The sequence below is a fragment of the Passer montanus genome, unplaced genomic scaffold (genome assembly GCF_014805655.1).
Source record: "Passer montanus isolate IOZ18808 unplaced genomic scaffold, ASM1480565v1 scaffold1, whole genome shotgun sequence".
In the NCBI taxonomy this organism is placed as follows: domain Eukaryota; kingdom Metazoa; phylum Chordata; class Aves; order Passeriformes; family Passeridae; genus Passer; species Passer montanus.
Window position 1 is genome coordinate 10,608,252 of NW_024356504.1, and position 15,742 is coordinate 10,623,993.

Below are 15,742 nucleotides of genomic sequence, written 5' to 3' on the forward strand. Positions count from 1 at the left end.
TCACATTCAGCCAAGGACTCTGTGTGAGCCTCTCAAACAGAAGTTCCAATTTTTCCCCTTTGGTTTCCTAGACAACTGTCAAATTCCAAATACAGTCCATTAATCTTGTGTTAGAAGAAGTTTATTCTTTCATATTTTGTATTGACTAGCTTCTGCAGCATAGTAAGACTAGGAAAGTAAGTGTTTCAGCTGCATGGTTCTTACTGATTCAATTAATTTTCCAAGTTTAGTTTGTTTCTTTTTTCTGAAATTCATAAGCAATGTTTTCCATTGCAAGTGCATTTTTGTAAGTTTCCCTAGAAAAATTTATAAAAGAGTACTACTTTACAAACAGAGCTTTCTATTTCTCTTATACAGTGAAATCAATATTGTGATATATTTAGGTATTGCCCACTGCAGTTTTATTGTGGCACAATCACTAGCATATTGTGCTATAATGGTCTTTATAAGAAAATCTCATTTTGAATAACCCCATTTCTTTCCAGTTTATCATTACATTGAAAGGGAGATAAAGAGCATGAGGATATAGTTTGAAACATTCTTTGAAGGAATGTCATGTCTCATAATTTGAAACATATTCTAACCAGTTTTAGACTAAATGTTCATGCTATATATGCAGAAGACTTCAGGAAAGAGCCCTACATGAAAGAATCAATGTAATTTGTCCATCAGGAATCACCTCTGACTAGGCCTGAGATTTTACCCATGATTCATTCTTGGGAGATGAAGATAAGCTACCCTAAATAAAAATATTTTGGTCAACAAATTATCAGCCAAAATAATTTTCTGTCCTCACTTTCAGCTACAGTAAAACTGTGTAGTCTGGACTCATCTATGAAAATTTCTGGTGTTGGAGTGAGAACCAAAGATATTAGATCGAGAAAAAAACCCTAGAGGTTTGGGGTTTGGTTTTTTAAATTTGCTTGGGGGGGGCTTTGTTTGTTTTTTGGTTGGTTTTCTTTGTTTATTTTTTGTTTGGTTTGTTGTTGTTGGTTGTTGTTTTTAGTGTATTGAAAATTATACAGAAAAAAAAAAGTGAAAAACTATATGAGATGAGATATTAGTTGAAATCCTGTAATGAAATTACACTGACATGGCCTAGGTCTACTGTAAATTTCGACAAAGTACACACAATTCAGCTTCCTTCAAGTTTTGCTGTAACTACAACTTAGATTACCAGGATGCATAGAGGTAGAGACAAGGTTGGGTTTACATGTGGAAAAGGGTTCTCTGCCTTGTGCTTTAATTCAAAATACAGATTTGTTGAATTTACCTGTTATTCTAGTGTTGTTAATAATTCTCACATTAAAAATTAATTCCTCAGCATTTTGTGAACTAGCAGATATTTTACAACTGGAAAGAAGTTACACTCCCTTTTTTGATGAAAATAAATGTCATATGAATGTTTAGCATGAGTGATTGTTCTTTTATTAGAAACCTCTAGAATCCCTTACATATTCTTTTGAAACTTTTGAGCAGAAGCACTTAAACATTTTGTTGTATCTGACCATGAGATCAAATTTCAGCCACAGTGCTGCTTGAGAGGCAGAATCCAGATGCACCCAATAGTCAGGGATTGGGAAGTCCCGTCTGTACCCCCAGGGAAAGCTGCATTCCGTGTAAAATATGCATTGGTGCATAAGTATCAATGGTGGCAGAGTCATGATTCCCTGAGGTCAGTTCTGGAGACACAGCTTTCAGATGTCTTCAGTGGAGCCTCTCCAGTAGTGACTCACCACAGCAAAATGTGCTGATCAGTGCTTCACTCAAAATGAGCAAAGCATTGAAAGAATTTGCTCTTAGCCATCACTGGGATGAGTTTATGTCACATTATTAAACAGTGGAAGCTCTAATTATGTTAACACTTATTGTATATTGAAACACTTATTGAAAATGCAATTCTAGATTGATAGGCAAATTCTGAGTTAGCTTTTGAAACATATTCTCTGTACTTGAAGTACTTGGAGATCCTCTGTCTTTAAGAGTAAGAAAAGCAGTGATCTAAGAGAAAGCTTTCACTTTTTGTTTTCCCACCTTTTGTGTTCTCTCTGACCTGATCTGTGTCTACTCAGATTTTCTTTATTTTATCTACAGAGTTTCTACTGTGGCTGTTCATGCTCACTGTATTTGGAGAAAAGTATTTTTAAGAGCTGCTTTCACAACAGCAGAGACCTAAAAGAGAGGGATGTCTTCTTCTTCTTCTTCTCTTCTCTGGAAGTAAAAGCAAAATAACAACATAAAACAGTAAAAAAAGACCCCAGAAGTATATCTAGATGAGATATCCAAATGAGAATAAATGTCTTAAAGACAGCTCATCTGAATCTCAATGGCTGAAGACTAATATGTGTAAGATGTAAGTAGACTATTTAAATTTAATGAACTGGATACCCAGATTGTTAAAGACTGAGGAACACATGGCCAACCTTTGGCCAGCTCTTCAGGTTCTTGCATCATTACAAGATACTACATTTTTCTGATATATTACTTGGCAAGGAAGAAAAATTTTGTTGCACAAAGAAAAGCATTTGTACCAGCAATCTCAATGATAGATAACTTGAAGAAGTACCCATATATTCATTCAAATATATAGTTAATTAACTTCCATGCCTGCTTAAAGACAGTAAATCCATTGGGGGTAAGGATACACTGTTCAGTTCCCAAAATGACAGGTGAGAACACTCGTGTTAGTCCAGGAACTACCAGCTGCCATGTCTTATCCCATGTCTACCAAAGACTACTAGTGACTATTTTTCCCTTTTAGTGAAAGCATGCAGGTAAAAGATGAGGGGAAGTCTTTGAAATGCACACTTAAAGAATATTCTTGAAGTACTTTTGTTCTGTTAGGTTTTGTGAAAGAACTAATTTTCATTACTGTTTTTCTTACTTCTCAGTGCTCTCAGGTTGGAAAAATACGTCTATGTGAATATGTAGACTTGCCCTTGTCTACTGTAATTAATTTTTGAGAAGCTTTGGACACAGGAACAAAGAATGAGAAAATCTTGAAGGAACTGCAGTCTTGAAGAAGCTTCAGGTCCCAAGGAGAATCCTTCCTTGCCAGTTCATTTTCTGCCAGAAATGCAGCCTTTTTCTTTTCACATTAGCAAAAGATACTGAAGTTAAATTCTGAGATTTGGCATTTCTTAGAAAAATAAAGGTAAGACAGTCTTTTCTTCTCAGCCAGAAATAATGTTTCATTGCAAAAAATGGCTAGTTGATATTCTGCTACATATCTTCATTAAAATACCAGTGGAAAAATGAAATTAACACATTTATGAGGTTCAGCTATAGAAATTTGAGTTGCATATATTGTAGTTATTTTTTCTTTTGAATGCAAGGATCTCTAATGTTGGAAGGTATTTACAAAATGTTGATTACAGTACAGTATTCCAATTAGGCTGATGGACTAAGAGACCCTTTCTCTTATGTCTGCTGAGAGGGAGTAGTGTCCAGCAATATTTTCCCAAGAAGCAGCTTCTGGATCTTTCAGACAGGTCTGAAATTGCTTCCAGTCTGTAATCTAATCTGTTTTGAGTGTTTTCCCATCTGCCTGGTCTTTCACCAATCACACTGAACCTCATGTAACATACTCTGCACAGATTTCCAAAGTCTTCCAGTGTTTTCTTTTGCTGAGGTTGGGGTTCTTAAGCTTTAGTTAATGTACTTTCACACCTAATTTCAAGTCATTACTGAGAACGTGAAAGAAGATTGCATGTAATAACCCTGAAGCAACTGAAGCTTTTACTACATTTACTATTATTTGGCCAGGTTTCCACCTATTTTAAATCACCCCCTCCTAAATAATTTTAAAGCAAGTTTTTATGAAGGAATATTATTTCTGTGACATACCCTTACTGGTTGATTTCATATTCTCATAACAAGTCTTTTTGTCTTCTGATATTTATTAATTTTATTAATAAACACCTGGTAGTGATTTCATTGTTTTTATTTTTATTTTGAATAGTTATGTAACACTAATGCCTATAGGCTACTGAGCGTGACTGTAAAAATACATACAAAAATGCAAAATATAAATACTGTCATTGCTACAGATAAATTATAATCTAAAATATTACACAATTGATCAATAGTAAACGTTGAACTTAATGGAAGAAACAAAATAAATCCTATGTATTAGGAGGACCTATAAAAACAAATTGTCAAAGTTTACTAGATTACAGTTTAAAGAGGCAGGTTCTGACCAGGTGCTAAGTTCTGGAGGCTGTTTTCACCTTGGAGGAAATCACTCCTTTCCTTGAAATACCTATTTTTATGAAGCCAGCTTTCATGTATTCCTTGCCTTAGGACCCACAGCTAATTTTAACTAAATGTCTCTTTAGATATCTCAAAGAAATCCGCATTGCATTGTATTTACCACGGTGCACTACAGCAGTGACATTTTGAGTCTCTTTGATCTTTTTGTAATTCCATTTTTTACTAGAAAATTTTAAAGCAGTAAAAAATAGGGTAAATATGCCAGGATAAATGGTAAACTATGGTAAATGTCAAATATGAAAAGATAATGATCTGTAACTTAAAAAAATATTTCAGACCACATTTTTCTTCATGAAATTATTCTCTGTACAAAAGCCATGAGAAATTTCAATTAATATATTTAATTTTAGTTCTTCTCACAAGCAACTAATATTTATCTATCCTTTTATTTCTAGAACAAACTGCAGGCAGCATTTCCTGTTTTGGAATTTGATCAGAGAACTGTAATTTAACTGTAATTTACCTTCACTTCCAGAAAACAAACACCTGAATTTTGCAAAGCAGCTTCCCAAACACTAAGAGAGGGAGCTAAGATGACTCATTTTTTCAGACTGTCCCAGCACATGCTCTCTGGTATCTTAGCCCTCCTCGGGACAGTAAGAGCTTGGGTTGAGGTATTTTTCTGGTATCAGCACACAAGATCTACAGTTTTTATTTGTAAACAGCAGAAAGCAATCTCCAGCTGATGCTGAGGTAGTGGTGCCACTAGTCCTGCTGTTTCTCCTGTGGGAGACCCACCCTTTGATTTGGACAAATAGCTTTACTTCCATTGAGAGAGCTGGTCTTATTAACACTAGTGATTTAGAGAAAAGTTTTTAATCCAAGCTTTAGCATCAGAGATCCTAAAGGCTTGGCATAGGGGAAAGCACTAGTTCCAAATTACAGTTTCTCAAATAAAAGATTACCATAAGAAAATTAGGATAGCTGGTTATTTTGCAGATTCCATTTGCCATCCTTACACTTACTCCAAGCCTAATCAACTGTTACAGTTTTAATGGAATGAAAATCTCAGTAGTCAGCTTTTTCAAGGTTTTAGCAAGCAGTACTTTAAAGGAAAAAAACCCAGCAAGGTTTGCTGTTTCTCCACCCTGAAAATTTTGAAGGGGGTGTATGCAGTTTCATGCAAAATGTAGATAACCTGAAGATTTGAATAAACAATCATGGTATCTACCTGGTACTTAGACTGGTACTTCACTTTTACCATTTGCCCTATTTAAGGTATCATAAAAATAGATACCTTCAGGCCACTTCTTCTGGCTTTTTCAGAGATACAGAAAAATTAATTTGACACTGTTAGCTAAGATACTTTACTTACTTTCTGACTCATCTTCTGTAAATGATGAGAAGATTGTTATATTAGAAATAAAATTTAACAAGTTATCAGTGGACATAACTGGCTGAAATATGTATAAAATTAAAAACATATAGATAGTGTTTATTGCTCAGTCTTATTATTTAAAGGTAGGGACTGAAAGCAAACTGGAGAAGGACTTACAGAATGAAATGCTAATTTACAACTAAATGGCAAAAGCATGTCTTTAATAAATGGGAATTTCATTTTTCTGATGAAATGTATTAAATTATAAAGCATTACATATATGATATATAAACTAGAATTGTATTTCAAATACTTGGAACTCTCTTTGCTGAGCAGCAGATGGTACTGAGGGGCCTGGACCACATGTAGTTTTGAGACTTTTTCTTTAAAAATTGTTTTTTAATGACAGTGTCTCTGAATTATTAGATATACAGACTATCTGAATTCTGCCTAATACCATTCATGTCCTGGCAGTTTAGTTACCAGATAACAAGCAATTTTAAAACCAGTGAAGGAAGGAGAGGAAAGCTATCACTAACAGATGAGCAGTTCATGAATCAAGGATTGCAAAGAGCTTGTTTAGGGCTCAGTACAGGCAACAGCACAACTTCTGTTTCATAGTTCTGTTAAATTAATGCATGTATAGAAACTGTAATCAGATACATATTTCTGTGTTGTTCTGTTAAGCTTTGTAAGCTAAATGAAAATGCTTGGGGCATATTTAGTATAGGAAAAACCTTCTTGTGTAATAGCAACAGCAAAGAAAAGATATAATTGCACTAGACAGTAGTGGAGGCAGGTCTCAAGTAATGTTTTCAACTCGTCAGGGAAACTTTTTTTTAGGGCATGTTTTTTCCCTGTGAAATACAGTGAATCCCTAAGTTTGCCATTACTTTCCCCAGTCAGTCATTGGCTCCTTTGTGGATTTCAAGAAATACAAATACATATCCTTTATGTGCTGTAACAATGCATTTTGTTACAGCATTCATAGCTGTAACAGTTAGTGGATGAAAAGTAGCCTAAACAAATGCATTGAATTATAAAGACAAGAAATACACATTAATGACTTGATTTGGATGTATCTTTTGAGACTAGTTTCATAGAAAAGGCACCTAGAGTGACAAGTTGAATCACAGACCTGTAAAATGGGGAATAAATAAATGAATTATTCAGAAAGACCAAGGAGAAACCTCAGACATCTTCATAGTTCATTAATCCTGCATGAGCAAAAGTAGTAATCAAAGGACTGTATCCAGAAAATGAGTGTGCTTTTAATTCTAAAAAGAAGGGACAACTTTGAGTTTAGGATTCTTATAATTGGGAGTTACATTAATTTTCAAAAGGGATTAGCAAAGGCATTCATCTTGTACAAAGAAAAAAAAATCGTAGCAGAAATTTCAGCGTAGAAACCTGTGATAAAGTTGCATGCTGGAGACTCTGGCTGGCATTGTAATTTACTTTTTGCTTTTATACTGCATCTGTATCTCCAGCCACTCCAAGGTCTCTGTCATTCTGCACATTACATGAACTCATAGTTCTCCAGGATATTCCTTGAGATAAATTTTTTCTTCTTCATGTCTACACTACAGAGTATTTTAATTCTGAATTTGTGGTCAGGTATCTTGGTTCTGCTTGTGTATTACTTATCTGCTTGGTGCTGTAATCTACTGACTAAATTATTTCAGTGACCTCAGTGCTGATCCTACACACTGATGGATGCTGTGTTGTGAACCCACTCCAGAGATTAAGATTTGAGGTGGCATAGGAGCATGAGTCCTTACCATGTCATGGGATTGGTAATTCAGATTTAGGAGTATGCTGTTTCATTTCTTTCCTCTGGTTCCTTACTCTAGGTTTTTCAAGCACTTTTTAACATCCCCTTCAGCCTTCACATATCTTATTTGATAAGATCATTACCGTGGCACTGGGTGTGTCTCTATGTGTGTGGATTTCTACAAACTGCCTCAGACAGGCAAGAAGCTGTAGGAGAAGGACTACTGAATGAGTGCAAATGAGCAGAATATAATATCTCAAATTTACATGTGCCATCTCCAGGATACATATGTTGCACATTCATGAAGTAATGCAGCAAACGCTATATGGCTTCATGTAACAGAAAACATAATTCAAGCTCCTTAGTTAAGCATTGAAATTCACTCTTAAAATTAGTTCTCATAACTAACATTTTTACAACAGTATGCTGTAAACTGTTGCAAAGTAGACACCAAGTAAGGCTTTAATTTATTGCCTGGTGGCAGCATTATTTAACCATATCTGCCTTCATTTTACCATTCTCTCCCTCCAGCTATTCAAACCTCTCAACTGTGCTGTACAGTACATCACTTTAAATAACTGATCTTGCTGCAGAAGGACTTGGAAGAGAGAAAAATAACACTGCTTTCAGTTGATGCACTGCAGGACTTCATAAAGAGACCTTCTGTACAGTAGAGAGTTCAATGCAGAGAGCAGGAAAAAGCAGCATCTTGCACCACTGGTACTAAAGCCATTCACAGTGAACCAGAGTCTTAGGTTTTGGACTAGTTTCAGTCTGAAATAATACTATGACACTTGCCTTGCAAAGAATCAGAAGCAGCATCTTTTCCCATATAGGCTTGATTATACATGCTGTTTACTTTTACTTAAAAGGCCTGTGGTTTTGATTCACAGCTAACAGTCAATAAATGCAGCCTAAGCTGCTCTGGGATCTAATATTAGCCTTCACCACAGTTAAGTGTCAGTAAGAAAGAGTTATGGTTGTTCCTCCCATAATTCAGTTGTTGTCATTTAAAGAGCACCAGTTGTGCAAATCTTTTACTTTAATGAAAGTATTGATGTTTATAAAGTTGTATTACTGATACTTAAAAAAATATGGAAAGATAAAATCTATTAAGTTGTAGAATGTAGGTTTACAATTTTCAGCAGTACCTCACAGAATATGCATTTATACTTGCTGTTAAAAAAAAAAAAAAAGCTGTATGGTTAAAACACTTTTATCAGCAGTTTGTTCTATCTGGGAGTGTCCAAGGACACAAGCAAAGCAGTATCTGGGGGCAGAAAAAGAAATGTCTTTTTCTGTATCAGCAGGAAAAAGCTGAAAAATAATTTATAAAATATCAAAACAAATTCTGAGCATTTGCATTTAACTGCCATTCAGCCTTGAAATATGCTGCTTCTATTTCTATTTAAGCCTGGAAAGAGTTTCTGACCAAATGTTGGGGTTTTTCCTCTTGGTATAATCTAGCTTGCCTAAATTATTTAATTTTCTTTTATAGGTCATTCTTATGCAAGAAGCTAAAAGTAATTAAATTTGCAGGATGAAAACATGGCACAGGCACTGCTGGTACCACCTGGACCTGAAAGCTTCCGCTATTTTACTAGAGATTCCCTCGCAGCTATTGAAAAGCGTGCTGCAGAAGAAAAAGCTAAAAAGCCCAAGCAAGAACATACAGATGATGATGATGAAAATGGTCCAAAACCAAACAGTGACTTGGAGGCAGGAAAGACACTGCCATTTATTTATGGTGACATACCTCCAGGAATGGTATCTGAACCTTTGGAAGACCTGGACCCATATTATATCAATAAAAAAGTGAGTGAACTATCTTTTTCATGAAATAGAATATAACTTTATACACTAGAAAAGTTAATCACAAAATATGATGGCTAGAACTATCAATCTGCTAGCTATCCAGAGCCATCCTTTTATTTAACAGAACTGATTTATGCCCTTCCATACTGTAACTTCTTCAATTCTGTTGAGTTACTTGCTATTTATTTCATTGTAAGGAAGATGTGTCTTCCTTGATCTTGCCTGAACTTAAGCACAGAATGAATTTTCTTTATTTCAATGTAATAGTAAGACTGGATATGACAAAAGCGATGTTCTAAGCATGGTTTTGCAAGGGAAATAGTTGTAGATAACAAGCTAGCATCCGCTCAAGTTAGTGAAATAGAGGACTGTAACCATATTGTTTGTTTCTGTATAGCTATATAACACATGCAAACATACATATGAAATATATTTATCTCTATATTTGTAGCATGTAGAGACTCTGTAAATGTAGGGTCATACAAAAATACCACAATGCAAACTATTGCTTGAGGTGCTTGGGTTTGCTATGATAGATTTCTGCTGCAGAGCTGTTATTTAGAAGTCTCTGGAAGACCATGGAAAAGCTTGTTTTTGAGGAAGGAATTAAAAAAACCACATTTCTGGTGTTCTGAAGAGTTTTCATACAGAAAGACCAGAGCAAAGAGGTCTGAAATAAAAGCAATATATCTAAGTTACATGTGTGAATGCAACACATGCAGGCTCCTAAAAGAGATGCATTTTCCCTTCCAATTTGCACAACCATACACAGTGTTCCTTTTCATATGATCCCCAAGTCAGGGACTAGGAGATAGAAAAGGTAGTTCAAACAGACTCATTCAAGTAAAAAGTTTGACTTTTTACAAGTCATTTCTGCAGTAGAGTGTATTGGTTTTGGTCTTGTAGCAATGATGCATGCAGCTGGAAATGGACGGGTGTTATTTGAGTTAAGAGAAAGACAAGGAAAAAAACGAGCATATTTCCATAGCTGGGATTAGTTGTAGACTGTTTTAAAATCCTCCAGTGTCTGAAATAATCCAACCTGGGAACAAGTAAAAGTACCTTAGTCCTGCACTGATCAGTGAAAGTACAGGTAGCAATAAGAGCCAGTTTTCCTCTATGCTCTTGTTTATTTCTGTATGCTCCTTTAGCAGCATCAAGATGTTCTCTCAGTTTCTGATAGACTGCAAAGTGTTGTGGATCAGGAGAATGAATGAAGATGGATAACACCCCTAAATTAAAAAATGCAGAAGGTGTTTTATGGAGGAGTACTTGGGACTATCTTTTCCTATCTCTCTGAAATAGAAAGAACTGGACACAGTTGCTCTGTTGATGGCTTGAAGCATTCCAGGCTGTCATCAAGATAAGAAATTTGATCTTCAGCCACTAAAAAATCAAGGCATAAAATACTTTAAACTCCAAAGAAACTTTGTTTGCTAGATAAAAATCATGCAAATAATACTGTCACTTTTGTGGCTGAATTTGTGGTTGCCTTTGGTTTGTAAAACAGGTTTAAAAATTATGGCCTCAGTAATGGGAACAGAAAAGAAAGAATCTGTATGTAACTGCATAACCTAACAGTTGGCAAAGTTAAATAAACAGTGCTGTAGATAATACAAGTATATACATTATTAAGGAAATGTAAAGAAATTAAAGTTCAAAGAAGTAGCGTTAAGTCAAGGGTTATTTAAATTTATATGGTTTGGGTTATAACAACAGTTCCATGGAAATTCTTAGAATATATATTCTTAGAATATAAACCTCTTTCTTGACTAGCTGCAAAGCTTCCAGAATAAAGTTGCATAAGTAAGTTCAGGGATAAAAGTTGTCTGAACAAGTGAAGTTTCAGAAAGCCTGAGAAGTTCTGAACTATAGTTTCTAACCTCCATTGATCAGAAAAAGTAGTCAGATTTTTTGGAACAAAGGTGTAAAAGCTCACACTAATGATGGATTTCTTAGTATCTGAGAACAATTAGTGAACTGCAGGATCTTTAGTCACAGGTGACATCTGTGTTTATATTACCTAGCAGCATAATTATGCTCAACAGAAAACAAATGGACATCTTAAATCATGGACTAAAATTAGTCATCCCTCCTCTGGTATATAGTAGAAACTACCCTTAATCATTGACTTGTCAGTGCAGAGGAAATCATATGTGAATTTAGTCTGTCTTCAGGCTCAGCAGTGACCTTGGGACAGGCAACATCTTTCTAGCATTTCCAGCTGGGTGAAGGACTGTAGGGCAGGGAGAAATGCCAAGGAGTGTGTGTCCCTCCTCTGCCACCCTCAATGTTAGCTGGATCTTTTTCTGTGAGCAGGCACCAGCAACACTCCTTTACCCATTTTCTTCCCCGCCGTGGAGTTGTTTGCTTTCCTTCCCTGAGATTACTGTCCAAGTAGGCAGTAAAGGCCACAGAGAGGGCAGAATTTTTCTGATCACAGCCGAGTTTTTACAGAGAATGGAAATCAACATGGAGAACAGTGATACTTTATAGCTCTGCTGAGAGTGTCACAAAGACTCTCTTATGTTAACACAAAGCAGAACCATTACCATCAACAACGAGCAAAAGGAATGAAGAATAGTTATGTCCTGAAGAAATTTCAAGCAGCACCATAGATGCAAGTAAACCTCATTCACAGACAAATACACTTAGGCAACGACTGCCCACAGAAGCAGAATAAACTGAACACAAACCATAGGTTTCTTGGACCAAGTTTTAAAAGATAATCACTAGCTCAATTTTCTGCTCACATATAGGAGAAGTAAGAGCACATTGTTAACAAGAAAACCAGCAATTAAAAAAAAAAAATTGTTGTGATATAATGCCAAATCGTGGCATCTGTTTGTCTTGCATTGCTCAGAGCTATGTTAGCTGGCAATATATTAATAAATTTAATTTTTTCACATGTATATATATAAGATGTATATAATTGATATTGATAGTATCTAAAATAGAAAATGAAAGCAAAATTATCTTTAAATTGTGGTTGATTTTGTAATGACAATTTCTTCTTGTCACTATACATATGTGTGTATATAATTTTGTCAAGTATTTGTTCCAAATACAAACTGGCATTAGAATTGTCCTTTTGCTATTTTGGTTTTGTTTGTGTGTGCTTACAAGGTGGAATACATTTGATAAATTTGAATCACTTTAATTAAAGACTTCATAAGAAATAAAATTTAAATATTTTAGTGGCAAAATTCTGCATTTTGCTTTTATTGATAAACTGCTGTTGTTTTTTGTAATTCCCACCAGTTTTAATTACATCACAATTCAGTCCACATGCTGGAAAATTTTGCAAATTTGAGAATTGGCTGTGGAAAACTTACTCCATTGTATTAATAGAAATCAGGTTTTTTTGTACCATGGGTAGACAGTAGAAAGGAACTTGTACCTGTCAGGTGGAGAATGGAAACTTTTAGTAGGAGGTGTATATGTAGCCAACACTGTATTTTAATTTTGCATTTCTTTTTTGCAGACTTTCATAGTATTGAATAAGGGAAAAGCAATTTTCCGATTCAGTGCCACGTCTGCCTTGTATATTCTAACTCCTTTTAATCCCATCAGAAAAATTGCTATCAAGATTTTGGTACATTCATATCCTTTTTTCCTAATGTTGATTTAAGTGTTGCTATTTAAAAATACTTAATGACTGAAATAATACTTTTCATGTGGATGTACAAATTGTGTCCATAGGAGTGAAGTATGCTAAAAATATGTATGTTGCTCACATTTTAAAAAAAGAGCAATATCACATGTGGATTGGAGTATGATCTTCATCCCTGCCGAGAGAATTCTCTACTGAACCACCTAAATCTGTCAGAGTTTAAATATCAGGCTTTATATCTAAAAGGAGACCTAATCCCATACTAAGCCCTGCAGCTAAGGCCACATTAGTAACAAACCATTGCACTTGAACATATCTAAGGTCACACTTTTAGCAAGACCAGTAGTACTATTCATGAACTAGACTCACTTTGCAAGGACAAAAGAGCATGGGTAAAGAGCAGGTTTTTCGGCATTGTGTTTTCAGCATTGGGATAGGTGTCCTATAAAAGATTTGGGATAAAGGAGAGTATTTTCAAATATACTTCAATCATGTTCAAAGAAAAACTCAGGCCTAAACAAACCAACCTCTGACTAAAGATCTTTTAGAGTGATCCACCTGTATTAACTGAGTACATTTGGGTAGTCATTTCATGATTTACAGTTAAAGATATGTTTAAACTTCCTTTAAAACCTGCTATAATTACGAAACTATTGCATTTTTTATGGAAGCGCACTATAATATGCCAGATGACATACCATTTAAAAGACATAAAATTATGTGCAAAGATTTGTTTGTAGGCTTTAATTAGCGTGTCATGTTATTTGTACACATTTGTAAACACTTAATATTTTAAAGTTATTTTAGTGTTATAAAGCTGTCCTATTTTTTTGACTTTGTGCCTTAACTATAACCTACATTATTCAGCATGCTTATCATGTGCACTATTTTGACCAACTGCGTATTTATGACCATGAGTAACCCTCCAGACTGGACAAAGAATGTAGAGTAAGTTAAACATTTTTTCTTCTTTATTTTAATGTCTTTGTTTTTGTGTGACTCCAAACAAGAAGCATTTATTAAAATGCAAATGCCAGAATGGGCTTGTGCAGAGTCAGGAAGAATCAGATTCCATGAGATCATCAATATCTTTCCCCTTTCCTCCTGAACAATTTAAATGGTTTGAGAGTAACACCATGTTTGTTAAAATTATGCCTGAGGAATATCTGAACTTCTGCTGTGTAGTAAAAACAGCAGCTCTTGTCCTTGGATATTCTGAGCTGTAAATCAGATAGGGATCTACAGACGTGCATGTAAAATTGTGCATGTAAAATTGTTCCCATACCTTGCTTGAGTATCCACAATGTCATCACAGTGGGACTTTTATCATGCCTTACTGGTTTGACCTCATAAGTGCCTGCCACAATAAGGACACACAAGCCACAAACCACAAGAAACTCAAATTGCCAAGGAAAGGGCCATAGCTATGAAAGAGCAACAAAGAACTGACCTAAATAAGGAATATTTATCTTTCTTGTTCATGGTTAAAAAGGCATGCTTATTCCTTAACAAAATACAGATATGTTTTCCTCTGAAGTACTGTAGAATCATAGAATGGTTTGGGTTGGAAGGGATCTTAGAGATCCTTCCCTGCCAGTTCCAAGCCCCTGGCATGCAGGGACACCCTTCCACTAGGTCATGTTCCTCAAAGCCCTTTATGTTTTTATTTGAAATAATACTACTCATGAAAAAACTTCTAATCACTTGTTGCTTCTTTCAATCCTTCCTTTTCTCAAAGAGCCATTACTGGTTTTTATTTATTTATTTCTCTGCACTAATGAACCTTACACGGAACCCTGTTTAGAAACCACTCCCATTAACCCATTCCCAGTTAACAGTGATGATAGCTTGTTAAAGTTGCAGAGTCTGAAAGGAGAGCAGTAGGGTCTGTAGGTAGAGTTCCTTTATTCTGGAGGTCCACAGAGATCCATGTGGGTCTCAGGAAGTGCTTGCATTATGCTGGTTATAGCTGACTATTCTATGTTGTTAAATGAATAGCTGTTCCCACACCAGGTAAGCTGGTAATCGTGCTCCCCATCTTTGAGAATAACAGTCTGGGCATGATTTCTTATATTTGATGATTATTTATGAAATAAACATGTAATACAGGCATTAGTATAGTTATTATCCAGAACTGACTTTTACAAAACTCTCTGATTTAGACATAAAAAAATTCTTTCATTTTTGTAACACTTAGACATCTACCTGGTTTATGAATGCAAGCAAAGAGGCAACCCTGTGAGTGCTAAAGAATGTACATATAAATATCAAAGTCTGAAATGTTTCCATAAATAGTAGAATCAGAAATTATTTGTAAGTACAAGAACTGAGATTAAACCAACCTTTTAGAAAATAAGTAGCATATATATCAGGTTCAAATTTCAACAAAGACTGAACAGCAATTACAATATTTAGGGCAAGTGAAGTTAATAATTTGCTCTTTTCACTTCTAAATACTTTTTCTTCTTTTTTAAGTCATCTTTGCTAAAGAATGGCACTGTCTGTAAGTATGCAAAAATCCATTATTCCTGCTCTGATGATTTTCAGGTACACTTTCACTGGAATTTATACCTTTGAATCACTTATCAAAATTCTTGCAAGGGGCTTCTGCTTAGAAGGTTTTACGTTTCTGCGAGACCCATGGAACTGGCTTGACTTCAGTGTCATTTTAATGGCGTAAGTGGTACAACAACTTTTTAAGCTTTTAGGGCATGAAATTAGTGGTAAATATTATTGTAATAAATGTATTTACTTAAACATATTTAATTTTTGCAACCTTTGAAGCTTAGACACTGTATAACACTTTTTAGTATTCATAAATCAAAGTAAAATATGGCAGAAGCCGAAATGGAGTGTCAGCCACTGGTGTAATTACTGCTGAGGGACACTAATTTCATGGCCTACATTTTTCTGCTGACCAGAAATGAAGCCATCCCTTTGACTTCATGTT

The 15,742-nt window shown here is 35.1% G+C and overlaps 1 protein-coding gene across 1 annotated transcript in view; it reads left to right on the forward strand.

Annotated features, from left to right (window-relative positions):
- LOC120507592 (sodium channel protein type 2 subunit alpha-like) overlaps positions 1-15,742 on the forward strand; it is a 61,746-nt gene that overhangs the window by 6,306 nt on the left and 39,698 nt on the right. Inside the window, exons 2-7 of the mRNA XM_039720462.1 lie at positions 2,095-2,353; positions 2,901-3,154; positions 8,863-9,179; positions 12,664-12,782; positions 13,651-13,740; positions 15,340-15,468. Of these exons, the coding sequence (XP_039576396.1) occupies positions 8,913-9,179; positions 12,664-12,782; positions 13,651-13,740; positions 15,340-15,468 (605 nt within the window). The 5' untranslated portion in view covers positions 2,095-2,353; positions 2,901-3,154; positions 8,863-8,912. The remainder of the gene's footprint in view (positions 1-2,094; positions 2,354-2,900; positions 3,155-8,862; positions 9,180-12,663; positions 12,783-13,650; positions 13,741-15,339; positions 15,469-15,742) is intronic.